Source organism: Molossus molossus, unplaced genomic scaffold, assembly GCF_014108415.1.
Source record: "Molossus molossus isolate mMolMol1 unplaced genomic scaffold, mMolMol1.p scaffold_m16_p_3, whole genome shotgun sequence".
Classification (NCBI taxonomy): domain Eukaryota; kingdom Metazoa; phylum Chordata; class Mammalia; order Chiroptera; family Molossidae; genus Molossus; species Molossus molossus.
The window spans coordinates 124,441,616-124,455,606 of record NW_023425366.1 but is presented as its reverse complement, the minus strand read 5'-3'; the positions used below and the strand labels follow the sequence as shown (position 1 = coordinate 124,455,606).

Below are 13,991 nucleotides of genomic sequence, written 5' to 3'. Positions count from 1 at the left end.
CCACTCACAGGGCATATGTACTCCAAGAGAAATGTACAAGAATATCACAACAGAATCATTCATACTATTCCAAAACTGGAAACATCCCCAAAATCCACCAACATAAAATGAATAAATTACAATATATTCATGTAATGGAATGCTATACAGTAATGAAAACTATAGCTACACCAAAGATTGATAAATCTCACAATTAAGAAGCCAGCCCTGGCCGGTTTGGCTCAGTGGTTGGAGCGTTGGCCTGCGGACCAGAGAATCCTGGGTTCGGTTCCCGCTAGGGGCACATATCCCCCCCACCCCACCCCCCAAAAAAGCCAGATAAATAGCCTGGCTGGTATGGCTCAGTGGTTATAGTGTTGGCCCTCTCACCAAAGGGTCATGGGTTTGATTCCCAGTCAAGGGCATGTACCTGGGTTGCAGGTTTGAGTCCCAGACCCTGTCAAGGCATGTGTGGGAGGCAACCAATCAATGTGCATGAGGTGGCCAATCAATGTTCTCTCTCATTGCTGGTTCTTTCTTTCTCCCTCTCCCTTTCTCTCTCTCTAAAATCAATAAAGGAAAAAAAAAAAAAGAAGAATATATATGAGCCCTGGCTGGGTAGTTCAGTTAGTTGGAGTGTCGTCCTGTGCAACAAAGTGTTGTGAGTTAAATTCCCAGTCAGGGCACATACCTATGATATGGGTTTGATCCCTGGTTGGGGCATGTTCGGGAGACAACTGACTGATGTTTCTCTTTCACCTCGATGTTTCTCTCTCTAAAAATCGATAAATATATCCTACTTGATGCAGTGAACAGTCTAGGGGGCAAAAAGGGTATCTGGCCACCAGGAGCCAGAACTGAACTTTGCTAACAGGACACAAACTTAAAAATCAACAGCAGCATCCTTAGGAAGCAAGTCACTGCATACAACATAAGGAGAGTTCCCTGGAAATGCAGTTGTCAGAGGGCATGCCAGTAATGAAGCAAAGATGGAGCAAGCAGTTTCGACCATAGGCAGTAACCATAGGAGAGGAGTTCCCAGGAATGCTAAAAAGAGAGTCATCAGTACAGCAAATAGACCAACACTCATTCAGTTCCAGGTTTGGAGTAAAGGTTTATACGCCTGTTGGTAAGAATCAGTGTAGAGATATCACACACAAAAATAAAATAAATAAATATATCTTCAGGTAATGATAAAAAAATACATATGAATTCATTTATATAATGTTCAAATGCTGGCAAAACTAAACTACATTGTTTTTAAGTCAGAATGAGTTACCTGTTGGAAGAAAGGAAGTAGTAGTGATTAGAAGGGATATAAAGGAGGCTTTGGCAATGTTCAATTTCTTGACTGAATGGTGGTTGTCCAGATGTTTGCTTTGTGTTAACTTACTGAGCTGTGTATTTGTTTTGGATATTTTCCTATATGTGCAAAATATCACATTTAAAATGTTTAAAATATTATCATTAAGGCTAAGATAAAGTATATGAAAATTCATTATAATCATAGAAACCTCCAGATACAGGGTGACGGGTGCTGTATTCAATCCATTTATCCTCTCTCTCAACTCTGGAACCAAACTGTCTGGGTTCAATCCCAGCTCTGCCACTTATTAGCTATGTGACCCTATAATCTATGCCTGTTTCCTCAACTATAAAATGAGAACAATGGTACCTACTATTGTGTCATTGTAAGAACTGAAGGAGTTAAAATAATAGTGTTTAGAACACAGCCTGGAATATATCAAGCACTCAATAAATAGGAGCTGGTACTATTACTCTTGCTCTGGCTTCTGGTCTCCATGTGTAAGAGAAAAGCTGAGATCTTTCCATAAAGGGATACTTCTACAAGAAGAAAAATCTTTCCTTCTCATGGAATAAATAGGTAAGGGGAGATGCAGACTTCTGCCATCAGTCAGATGTCCACTCTGGCTCTCACCAAGGTCCCAGGAAGAAGCAGGGAAGAACAAGTAGACAGGAGCAGCATTTCACTACTAAAAAGATTTTTATTACAAAACAAATTCTAATAAAATCAGGCCTGGTCTTCAACCCCACCTTTGGGTAGAGGACCCTAGGATGGGGTAGGTTGAGGGGGAACAGGGAATGATGAACACTGAAAGAACAGAGCAGGCTGACCTCCCTTCATCAGTCTCAGTTGCCATTTCCTTTTATAAAGGGCTGGAAGAGCTCTTCCAAAGCCCTTTGAGAGAGGCACCATCCTCCAGCCAGGAAGGACCACTGCTGGTACCAGGCCCTAGTAGTACTGCAATGCAGGAGCAAGAAGGTTTCAGCTGACTCTCAGCAGAGGCCACCCACAGTCACTCAGCTTGGGCGATGGCGTAAGAGAGAAGCCACAGAAGTAGGGGGCCCAGAATGAGGACAGCTAGCCAGACAGCAAAGCTGGCAAGAATAAACTTCTGGGCTCGAGCCCCCCAGTGCACTGCTTCCTCGGAGTGGCCTGCCTTATGCCGCTCTTCCGCCTGTGGGGGCAGGTTTTTGGTTAGGTTCTCCCCCTACTTCTGTCCCAAAGTGCCCACTGCCCCACTCCAATCCTGCATCTTTGTTATGGCTCAAAACCTCACATCAGAATCCTCTACCTCCCTTTCCATTTTCTATTTCTCATGCCTCATCTTCAAAATAAGTTATCCACTCTACTCTGCCTACTTTTTAAGGTGGCCATTGTTAATTCACAAGATCGTATACGGTATATTTTTCAATCCTTTTATTACCTAATCTTTTCTACTCATCCCAGATTCATTCCAAATTTGGAATTCTTGGCAAGAAATAGTGAGCTATGTTGGAGTATTTCACTCATGTCCAGTCAAATAACATCCCATTCTCATTAGTCCAGTGGGTCTCATCTTTTCATTATTAAGAATTCTTTTTATGATTTTACTGTAATAAAACCCAGAAATTTTTATAATGATAGGAATAGTTTCTGATTGTTAAAATACAACTAGGGCCCTGGCCATTCTGGCTCAGCAGTAGAGAGTCGGCTCATAGACCAATGAGTCCTGGGTTTGATTCTGGTCAAGGGCACGTACCTCGGTTGCGGTTCGTCCCTAGCCCTGGTTGGGGTCGTACAGGAGGCAACCAGTCAATGTGTCCCTCTCATGTCGATGTTTCTCTCTCTCTCCCTTTCTCTCCCCATCTCTCTACCTGAAGATAAATGGAAAAATATCCTCGGGTGAGGATAAAAAAAATAAAATAAAAGTAGGCTTGAGAAAATTCGAGAATATTTAAGTTAGCCTATGTGGCCTTTCAAACGGTAAATGTACAGTTTCTGTTAGGTATTTTGAAATGATGAAGCCCTCTCAAAACCCCTATAGCTTCTGCTGGACTCCTACAGATTGCTCTCATCACTGCTCAGCTGCCTCCAGTTTTGCCTCTTCTAATTCATCCATGTAGGCCTTGAGAGTAGATCTTACTAACATAAATCTCACCATGTCATTCTCCTCTGCTAAACCCTTGAATGGCTCCCTAGTACTTTCAAGATGAAGCTGAAACTCCTAAGCATAGCATTGGAGGCCCTTGGGAATCTGGGCCCTCTGCCTTCATCTCTCACTATTTCTCACAGTTATGCTGAACTAATAGTCCAGACCTTTGTACACAAGGCTTCCTTTCACCCTAATTCATTCATCCGTTAAGGTTATTTTCCTGTCACCTCCTCTCCCCAGGATGGCTTGCCTGCCACCTACTCTACTTTACACACACATGTAATCATACACATTCAGGGTGGGGCAAAAGCAGGTTTACAGTTGTATGTATGGAAAATAATAATTAATAAATAATACAAGAATAGCTTGGCCAGTGTAGCTCAGTTGGTTGAGAGTCATCCTGTACACGAAGAGGTTGCCAGTTTGATTCCCAGTCAGGGCATATACCTGGGTTGCGGGCTCAAATCCCAATAGGGGATGTGCAGGAGGCAGCCAATGGATATTTCTCTCTCTCCCTCTCCCTTTCTCTGTCTAAAAACAGTAAAAAGTATTTTAAAAATATAATAGAAGAATGAATTTTCACACCCTCTCAACTGTAAACCTACTTTTGTCCCATCCTGAATATCCTCCCCAGCTCCCAGAATACCCTGTGCTTCCTTTGCCATAGTACTAATGAGCTACATTCCATTAATAATTATCCACTTTCACAGCCATCTCTTTCATTACACCATGGGACAAATGATGGCAGGAACCATGTCTTATTCTTATTTCTGGAATAAAGCTGACAGATCCTTAGCAACTGCTTGATCCATGTGGATAGATCAGATATGAATTAAACCATTGCCTTACTACACCCACCCGTCTGCTCCCATAGGAACTGCATTCCTCACCTTGATGGCAAACACAAGGGCCATGATTCCCAGGCAAGAGCAGCCACAGATAATGCTAGTAGCTGCCAAGTAGCGGAGGCGGAGCCGGCAGCAGCGAATGGGGGATGGAGAATGAGCAGCTTCCATATTGCTCACCAAGATCTCCACTGCATTCTCCTTGTCCTCCATCACCTGTGGGCGATACAGTCAAGGTCCTTTTTTATTTATTTATTTATTATCCTCACCTGAGGACATTTTTGCATTTATTTTCAGATAGAGCGGGAAGGAGAGAGGAAGAGAGAGAGAGAGAAACATCGACAGGAGAGACACACATCGAGTGGCCGCCACCCACACCACCCCAACCAGGGCAGGACACAAACCGCAACCTAGGTACGTACCCTTAGCAAGAACCAAACCCGGGCCTCTCCGGTCTATGGGCCGACGCTCTAACCACTGTACCAAACTGGCCAGGGCTAATCAAGGTACTTTTAAGCCCCAAAACCATGCCCTTGGCCTGTCTTGCTCAGACTCCACCCATCTCTGATCATGTCCTTGTGGCCTTGCTCAATTCTCAAGAATGCTGCCTTACTGGGCAATTCCTCTAATGACTCACAGACCGAGAGAGGAAACATACGTCTGGAATCCTTTTTCCTCAGCCTAAGATTTCGACTCTCTAAAGGCAAGCCAGCATGAACATAGCATTATCTGTATTATAGTTTTGACAAGTGGGGAGAAGCAGAAAATAGAATCTCAACAGCTGCTAGGAATCTGAGACAATCAAAGTCTGATTTTGAAACTGTACTTCAAAGGGCACTAAAATTCCCTTAAGTTCCTCAGAGACTGCCCCTGAATAATAAGGGGGATCAGAGCATTACACCCTAGGCCCTGTTCCCTGCTTTAAACAAAACAGCCATTTCACGTGAAAACACAATTCTGGGGAATGGGAGAAAAGGAGGGAAACAGTGCCCATCTAAGCTCTCTTTAGTTGAGGAAACTGAACAGGAAGACCTTACCTTCCCAAATGGCCTGCCTCTCTCCATTTCAACATAGGCCATACAATACAATCTGGTTAATACTAGAGTCCGAATGACCTCATTACCCACACAGTAACCTGTATGATAATGCCTTGCTTAATCATTTCTCATCTCCCTACTTCTCAGGTCTTTTGAGCTTTGGTACCAAACCACCATCTCCAACCATTCCCCTACGTCCTAGATAAAATCAAACCATTTGCAGTTCTCTGAACACAACACAGGATACAAAGGGTGAATCAAGACAAGAAACAAGCAGAGAGCAAAGAATATGTGCCACAAAGCTGCAGAAGTGGGTATGAGGAAAGAACTCAGATGAGGTAAACAGATACAGACATGAGGGGGAGAACACAAGGAGGGTCCAGGGAGTTGAGATCAGAGAAAATGTAAAATAAACAGGGGCTCTTACCTGGCTATAGGCCTTGATGTACTGTGAGTTTCAGCTTCTGCCTCAGGTTTGATCTGGCTTGGGTAGAGATGGAGCTGATTCAGGGCTCCAAGCCAAGCCAGGGGCGGGGTTGGGTGGCCAGCCACCACCTGAAGAGCCCCAGGAGCTCATATGGGGGTGTAGCTGACTCAAACCAGTTTGGCTAGATGGAGGAAAGTGAAGGAGGAAAAACGATGGGAGCAACTCAAGGTAATGATGCCTGCCTTCTGGAAAAGGAGTAAAAGCACCTGAGCAAGGAAGATAAAAGCAGGAGAAAGTCTAAGGCATCAGAGGGCTCTGAGGGAAAGTCCAGAAAATGAGAGAATAGAAGGGAGGAGAGAAAAGTGTGAGTCTGAGTGATTGAAAACTAAAACCTTAGGGAAAGGCACCCTACCAGGAGATCAGATTTGCCAATCTTCTTCGGTGAACATTTCCACTTCCAAGATATATAATTCTGGGTTAGAGATGAGGTACTAGGTTCTTGGCAGGAGGAAAAGAAAAAAGATGCCCAAGTTCCCACCCAACCCTCCACCAGACCAGAAAATCAGAAGCCTCCTTACGCGGATGCTCATACAGAAACTAAGTTTATTATTTTTTCTTCTTAAAAAAAAAAAAAAAAAAAGAAAAAAAAATCCTTATTGTAGAGAAGCCCCTCCCCCTTCCCCTAAGGGTGGGGGGCTGTGAAAGATTGCTGGGGAATCAAGTACAATGGGGTGGGGCCAGAGACTATCTTGCCACCCTTAACACTGCCCAGCCATGTGGGGTGGAAGGGAAGGGAGTATGTGAAGTGCCCCATTTCCATGACAACCAGTTTCCTACCCCCTACTTTGGTGGAAAGAAGGGAGAAGGCCCCTATGTCTCCCTGGAGGCTTTCCCCCTCAAAAGACTTCAAGTAGTGGTTAACAGAGTCAGGCCTGGTTGTGGAGGGAGAGGGGCCATGGTGGAAAGCCTAGGTGGAGGGGCAGCCCATTCACGTCTTGGCCTTTCGGCCTCTGTGACTAACAGTGGGGCCAGCAGGGTGGGGAGGGGCACTGCTGCGTAGGATGCGCTGGTCCCCTTGGCTGGTTAGCCCACCAGGTCGGTGGGAGCCAGACCGGCGACGTGGGGTCCCATCCTCTTCCTCTTCCTCACCTGAGGCTTCAGCCTCAGACTCCTCTACTGAACCCTCAGGTCCCAAGGGACTTGGGGACTGCAGGCGGCCCCGCTTTGCTTGCCCTGGACCCCTGCCAACTGGGACACCTGCCCGTTTCCGAGGCACCTTCTCAGTCTCTAGTGGGGGAACAAGAGACCCTGGACGCAGCCGGGTGGAGCGCAGTTTTGGAGCTAATGAGACCATGGGAGGTGTCAATTCTAACCCGCCTGGCCCACCATCTGCTAAATCCAGGTCATCCTGAATTACAGCCACCACCATGGACCCTTCACTTTTTCGTCCCCGCATTCCCTCTGCTTCAAGGCGCAAGCGGGCCAGACGGGTGAGGGGGCGGCTTCCATCCTCATCAGATGAACTACCCTCGCTCTCCCCCTGGCCCTGGGGTTGCTGCCGCCTCCCCAGTCCACAGCTCTCAATGACAGATGTGTCTCGGTCCAAGGCAGGGAGCTGGCTGGGCCGAGGTGATGGTGGATTCTTGGGAGGTCGACCCCGCTTCCGTTTGGGTGGGGATGTTGAAATGGTGAGAGTGGTGACAGTGTTGGCGACAGTAACAATGGGACAGGCTAGGAGTGGTGGCACAGGTGGTGGTAGTGGGAGTGGCTGTGTCCGGCTCTCTAAGTTGCCATCCCCTGGAGAGGAAATGGTCCCAGGAATAGGTAAATCACGTGCCTTAGGGGGCCGCCCACGCCTTCTTTTCTCCACAGGTGATAAGATGATAGGCTCGGGTTTATGAATTGGCTGGGGTCCAAGAGACTGGGGCCCAGGAATAACCTGGGGTCCTAGAACAGGTTCTGCAACAATAAGGGTCTCAGGCCCAGGGACTGGGTCAGCCCCGTTGGTTTTCCCCTTAGAGGTGGATGAAGGTGTCTCATCCACCCCTCGTCCAGCATCTGCCGGAGACCTGTTCTTCTTAGGAGGCCTCCCCCTCCGACGCTTCATAGCAGGAGGGGTGATGGCAAGCACTGCCCCTTCTCCATTCTCTGGGCTGCCCTCTCCAGTCACCCCCAGCTCAATGTGACGGCGAGCTATGAAGGGCTGCTGAGTTGAGGTGGGCAGTGTGGATGGGGGAGCAGCTTCACAGGGCCCACTGGTGGAAGGTGAGGATTCTGGCCCCAACATACTGCAGGTAGATGGGCTTCCTGGGCTGGCACCAGTCTCAGAGACCCCAGGCACTAGGATGCTGGCAGTTCCCCGCTGTTGTCGCCGTCGTCTCACCAGTTCCTTTTCCTCTACCACAGTCACTAGCCGTCCCGGCAACTTGCGGAGCACTTTGGGGCCTGGAGGCTGCCCTGGCCGACCAGCCCCCTGACCCCTAATTTCTACATCGGCACTGGTGCGACGCCGAGGGGGCCGGGCAGGTGAAGAACCGTCAGGTGAGGAGGTGGCTGAGGATGAGGTTGACGGAGCTGTAACCTCAGATGAAACAAGTTCCTGAGGTTTTTGTGGGCTAGATGTTGGGGTCTGGGCTTCCACCAGCTCTTCTGAGTTCTTGTCAACCTCCAATGGCAACTCAAGTAGCTCATCAGATACTGCTGAAGGTGGAAGCATCAGACCATTGTTCTCATTCATACATGTGGGCACCTCCTCACCATCATGCAGCACTGTGAGGATGGTCCCCTCAGCAGGCTCTGGTACCTCCTGCTCTTGACCACTGGGGAAACTGCCAGCCTCTAGGATTGGGCTAGGTGCAGAAGAGGTGAGAGAAAGGTTCTTCTCTGGCATAGGCAGGATCTCAACAGCAACTGGCAACAGATCCTTAGGGGGCATACAAGTAAGCGAGGAAGTCTCAGAACTGGCCATATCAGCCAGCTCCAAGGACTCAGTAGATGCTAATGCTTGCGCACACAGCTCTGCCTCAGGCCCCAAGCCCAAAGGGAGGTTGGTGACTGGGGGAAAGATGGGCACAGAAGGTAGACCAAGCAAGAGAGGGGAGGTAGGAGTTAAGACAGAGGTTTGAGCTGGAGGTGGGGTATGAGCTGGTGGAGGGGTACAGGCAGGAGGAGGTGTGCAGGCAGAAGAACAAGAAGGAGGAATCTGCGGAGGAAGTGGGGGAGAAGGCAAGATGTGGACAGGAAGCACAGTTAATGGATTTGGAGCTGGAATGGGGATTGGGGCAGGGATTGGGACAGCAACTGAAGCTGGAGTGGGTCGAGGCCTAGAAGCTGGCCTGGGAATTCGCTCCCTGGCAGGGCTGCAGCGAGGGGGTGTGGAGGTGCTGCGGGTATGATGGGTTGATACGACAGGAGTGTGGTTGGCCCCTTGAGTCTCAGCCCGGGCTCCACGAAGACGCTCACTGACTCGAGTCCCTGGCCTTTCAGGGGCCTTGACCTTCTTACTGCGCCGGTGGCTGCCTCCACCAGTCCCACAGGAAACCTCATCCCCAGCCCCTGGCCCCTCCTCCTCCTCTTGGGGTAGGCGAAACACCTCCTCCTTGGCTTGGTCCAGGTCCTTTCGGGCAGCTTCCACTTGCTCCTACCAACAACAGAACCAACAGGGTGATCAGGGAGAGACAAGCAGGATGGTGAGTGACTGGAAAGTAGTAGTAGCTTCCCAATTCCAACCCCACTCCGTAGAACTACTCACTTCTGCCTGCTTGAGCTCCTCTCGGCTCACCTCCTCCAGCGAGGCTTCCAGGAATTTCATAGCATAACGCTCAATAGGGGTCAGCTGTGGGGAGGAGCAGTGGTGATGAACAGAGGAAATGCTGTGTCTAGGGCCCATCAACTGTGGTTATTTTTACTGGGGAAGATAGGAGGGTCACAGAGTCCAAAGAAAGGAGTTATAGAGGATGAGGTTGAGAACTAGTGGGTCCAATACTAACCTGTTCTACAAGGGCAGCAATTTCCTGCTCAGCCCGGGACATCTCCTCATCCTCAGCCCCAGGCCGACCAGCCTCCTCTCCCTCACCAGCAGGAAACCCATCATTCTCATTGAATTCTGCAAGCTCAGCCACCTGTTCAGCTTTGGCCTGGGTGGCTGCACGGATATCTTCTTCATCTTCTGCCCGACACAATGCCTACAAACGTGTGTGGAAAAAATCCATGAGAATTAACAAACTACATCCTGTGATTTGATTCTGCCAAAATTTGAGGCCGAGTTTACAACAACAACAAAAAAGGAACAAAAAAGCAATACGCTCAAAAATCCTGGGTTCCAATCCTGCTTCTGTCCTTGCCTTTTTTCATAAATAAGTCAGTTAATTAACTTTCTGTTAGTCCTCAGCCGAGGATATTTTTTTCATTAATTTTTTAGAGAGAGTGGAAGGCAGGGAGGGAGGGAGAGGGGGAAAGAGAGAGAGAGAGAAACACCAATGTGAAAGAGACACATCAACTGGTTGCCTCCCAAACTTGCCCGACCAGGCCTGGAGATTGAACCTGCAACCCAGGTATGTGCTCTTGACAGAGAACTGAACCTATGACCCCTCAGTGAGCAGGATGACGCTCTAACCGCACACCACACTGGCCAAAGCACAAGTCAGTTAATTTCTAAGAAGCAGCTATCTCACCTGTAAAATGAGATCATAGCACTTTTCCTGCTTACCCTGAGGCATTTACTGTATTTAAACATACTGTAAGTTTATAATTTTTTTTTTATCCTCACCTGAGGACATTTTTCCATTTTTTGTTCAGATAAGAGTAGGAGGGGGAGAAAGAGTGACAGAGAAAGAAAAACATCGATTGAAAGGGAAACATCGAGAGGCTGCCTCCCGCATGAGCTAACCAGGGCCGGGGAAAAACTGCAACCGAGATACGTGCCCTAGTGGGAACTGAACCCGGGTCTCTCTGGACCGCAGGCTGACGCTCCAACCGCTGAGCCAAACCGGCCAGGGCAGTTTATAATTAAGTACTATAAAGGTGACATCATTATAAGAACTAGACTAAACTGGTTCTTCACTCTACAAGGCAGATTTTGGATAAATCAAATATTGTCTGGGTCACAGCCCATATATTTTTTTTAAGTTTATATCAAACCAGGTTTATAACATTATAACAGAACTTAACTGGGCCCCCAAAGTTACCAAAGCAATGCAGTGATCTACACAGGATAGAATGGATTTGACCAGGACTCCTACCAGGGACAAAATAACTGTTTTAGTGACCTCTTACTCTACTTCCTTTCTGTGTGAATCAACCTTAAATCTCTTTTAAAAAGCAGAAAATTCTGACACAGTCTTCGCAGAGAGTCACCGTGGTTTCCTGCTTCAACAGTGCTAGGACGGAACCCGACATTCGACCCATCCCCGCCAGCCACCTGATCCAGCCTACGGCCACCTCCTCACAGCGCCTTGGACATCCCCAAGGCCCCCGCTCCAGGGCTGCGCAGCCGCCTCTCCTTAGCCGCCCACCATGATGTCCACCTCGCAGGTGCCAGAACTACCATCAGGACTCAGGCCGCCATCCACCGCCAGATCAACCTGGAGCTCTACGCTTCCTACGTCTACCTGTCCATGTTTTACTACTTTGACTGCGATGATGTGGCTTTGAAGAACTTTGCCAAATATTTTCTTCACCAGTCTCATGAAGAGAGGGACCATGCTGAGAAACTGATGAAGCTGCAGAACCAACAAGGCGGCCGAATCTTCCTCCAGGATATCAAAAAACCAGACCGTGACGATGGAGAATGGGCTGAATGTGATGGAGTGTGCATTACTCTTGGAAAAAAATGTGAATCAGTCACTACTGGACTTGCACCAACTGGCCACTGACAAAAATGACCCTCACTTGTATGGCTTCCTTGAAACTCACGACCTGAATAAGAGGGTGAAATCCATCAAAGAACTGGGTGACCACGTAACCAACTTGCACAGACTGGGGGCCCCTGAAACTGGCATGGCAGAGTATCTCTTTGACAAGCACATCCTGGGTGACAGTGACAAGAGCTAAGCCTTAGGCTGGCTTCTCATAGCCAGGGGGGTGACTTCCCTGGTCACCAAAACAGTATGGGCATGTTGGATTTACCTTTACCTTTTCCATAACTTGTACCAAATCATCCACTTACATCTTTTCATTTGTACCATTCTTTCAAATAAAGTAGTTTGGTACCCCCCTCCCCCCCAAAAAAACCCCAGAAAATTCTGAATACAAAATTCTTGTTTGCACCAAGATGTCTCATAACAACAAACTAACCACATCTAATCTTTCCCTTGAGAAATGATGGGAGCTTACATTTCTAAAGGAAGTGGCTTAGAGTGTGCTCAAAAATGAGGGAAAAGCACTTGGTAGTGGAAAACATCTCCATGATACTCTATACTTATAGTTCCTAAACATTTGTCTACTTCTGAAAGGCTTGAAAAAATACATATGCCCAGACCTCACCTCCTAAAATGATTTAGATTTTTGGATGGGGTCCAGGAATCAATCTTTATAAAAGCTTTCCAAGTGATTCTACTGTGTGTCAGTATTTGGAAAATAAAGAGTTCTACGCCATGTACAAAGCACTTCTTTTTTTTTTTTTTGTGGTACGTGCCCCTAGCGAGAACTGAACCCAGGACTCTCTGGTCCGCAGGTCAACACTCAACTGCTGAGCCAAACTGCCCAGGGCATACAAAGCACTTCTTAATCCACTATGTCATTTAACCTCAGTTACTTCCTTATCATTATCATTTCAGGAAAGTATAAAGTAAGGCTCAGAAGATTAAACAGATTTGGCTTACAATACTAAGAAGCACTGCTGGCCCTGGCTGGTGTTGTTCAGTTGGGTGAATACAGTCCTGTGCACTCAAGTGTCAGGTACATGCCTAGGTTGTGGGCTCGATCCCCTGTTGGGTGTGTTCAGGAGGCCGCCTATCGATGTTTCTCTCTCACATGGATGTTTGTTTCTCTGACCCCCTCCCTCTCTAAAATCAGTACAAACTTATTAAAAAAAAATATACATATATGTTTTGTTTAAAATAAAAAGCAGCGCCCTGGCCAGTTTGGCTCAGCGGTTAGAGCGTTGGCCTGAGGTCCAGAGAGACCCGGGTTCGGTTCCCGCTAAGGACACGTACCTCGGTTGCAGTTTGTCCCTGGCCCTGGTTGGTCGTGTGGGTGGCAGCCACTCGATGTGTCCCTTTCACATCGATGTTTCTCTCTCTCTCTCTCTCTCCTTCCCACTCTGTCTGAACAAAATATGGAAAAATGTCCTCGGGTGAGGATAAAAAAATAAAATAAAAAGCAGCACTTCTGAAATTCAAACTTAGAAATCAAAACATCAGCCCGGTTGGCATGACTCAGTTGGTTGAGTGTTGTCCTACGCAACGAGAGGTACCCAGTTCAATTTCTGGTCAGGGCATATGCCTCGGTTGCAGGCTTGATCCCCAGCAGGGAGCATGCAGGAGGTGGCCCATCGATGTTTCTTTCTCAATGATGTTTCTATCTCTCTCTCCCTCTCTTTTAGATCATTAAAAACATATTTTTAAAAAAATGAAATAAAAATTCTTTTTTCTACGAAATCACGTGAACCAATAAGCAATTTATTCACAACTATCAAAGGCCAACTGTAATCTGGGAAGCAGCAGAAACAGTTCTTTCCCCCTGGACAAGCTCAACAGACCAAGAGATAGCACACACTGTAACCCTTAACTCTCCTCTAAGGACGTCCACTTTTTTCACCTGCTCCAGGATGTGGGTCTGCTTGCTGGCCACAGTCTCTTCCTCCTCTTCAGGGGCAGAGGGTACAGAGGAGCCAGATGACTCCTCCAGGGGCATATCAAACAGCTCTCGAATGGTCTGCTTTGGAAAGAACAGAAGAAAAAGTGTCAGAGTCAATGGAATGCTGGTCCCAGGCCTACAGCTATGAGCCTGATAGTTCTTAGAAGTATTAAAGGTGTGCCCTAGCTGGTTTGGCTCAGCGGTAGAGCGTCGGCCCGCAGACCAAAGAGTTGCGGGTTTGATTCTGGTCAAGGGCATATGCCTAGGTTGCAGTTCAGTCCCCAGCCCTGGTCAGGGTTGTGCGGGAGGCAGCCAATCAATGTGTCTCTCTCGTGGCAATATTTCTGTTTCTCTCTCTCCTTCCCTATCTGAAGATAAAAATGGGAAAAAGTATCCTCGGGTGAGGATTTGAAAAAAAAATCAGCATTAGAGGTGCCACTGGTTGGAGACACAGGACACAGGTCTGTAG

The 13,991-nt window shown here is 47.6% G+C and overlaps 2 protein-coding genes across 2 annotated transcripts in view; both read right to left on the bottom strand.

The window, feature by feature from the left end:
* Positions 1-2,018: 2,018 nt before the first annotated feature.
* On the bottom strand, positions 2,019-9,356 carry TMEM265 (transmembrane protein 265). Its single transcript, XM_036278549.1, has 4 exons — positions 9,318-9,356; positions 5,726-5,782; positions 4,307-4,477; positions 2,019-2,459 (listed from the first exon to the last, which is right to left on the bottom strand). Exons 3-4 carry the CDS (start codon positions 4,472-4,474, stop codon positions 2,298-2,300), a joined length of 330 nt encoding a protein of 109 aa, XP_036134442.1. The 5' UTR covers positions 4,475-4,477; positions 5,726-5,782; positions 9,318-9,356; the 3' UTR covers positions 2,019-2,297.
* LOC118641383 (Snf2 related CREBBP activator protein) overlaps positions 6,309-13,991 on the bottom strand; it is a 37,331-nt gene continuing 29,648 nt past the window's right edge. The window contains exons 30-33 of the mRNA XM_036278548.1: positions 13,484-13,603; positions 9,715-9,909; positions 9,477-9,560; positions 6,309-9,365 (exon numbers count right to left, since the gene is read on the bottom strand). Of these exons, the coding sequence (XP_036134441.1) occupies positions 6,714-9,365; positions 9,477-9,560; positions 9,715-9,909; positions 13,484-13,603 (3,051 nt within the window). The 3' untranslated portion in view covers positions 6,309-6,713. The remainder of the gene's footprint in view (positions 9,366-9,476; positions 9,561-9,714; positions 9,910-13,483; positions 13,604-13,991) is intronic.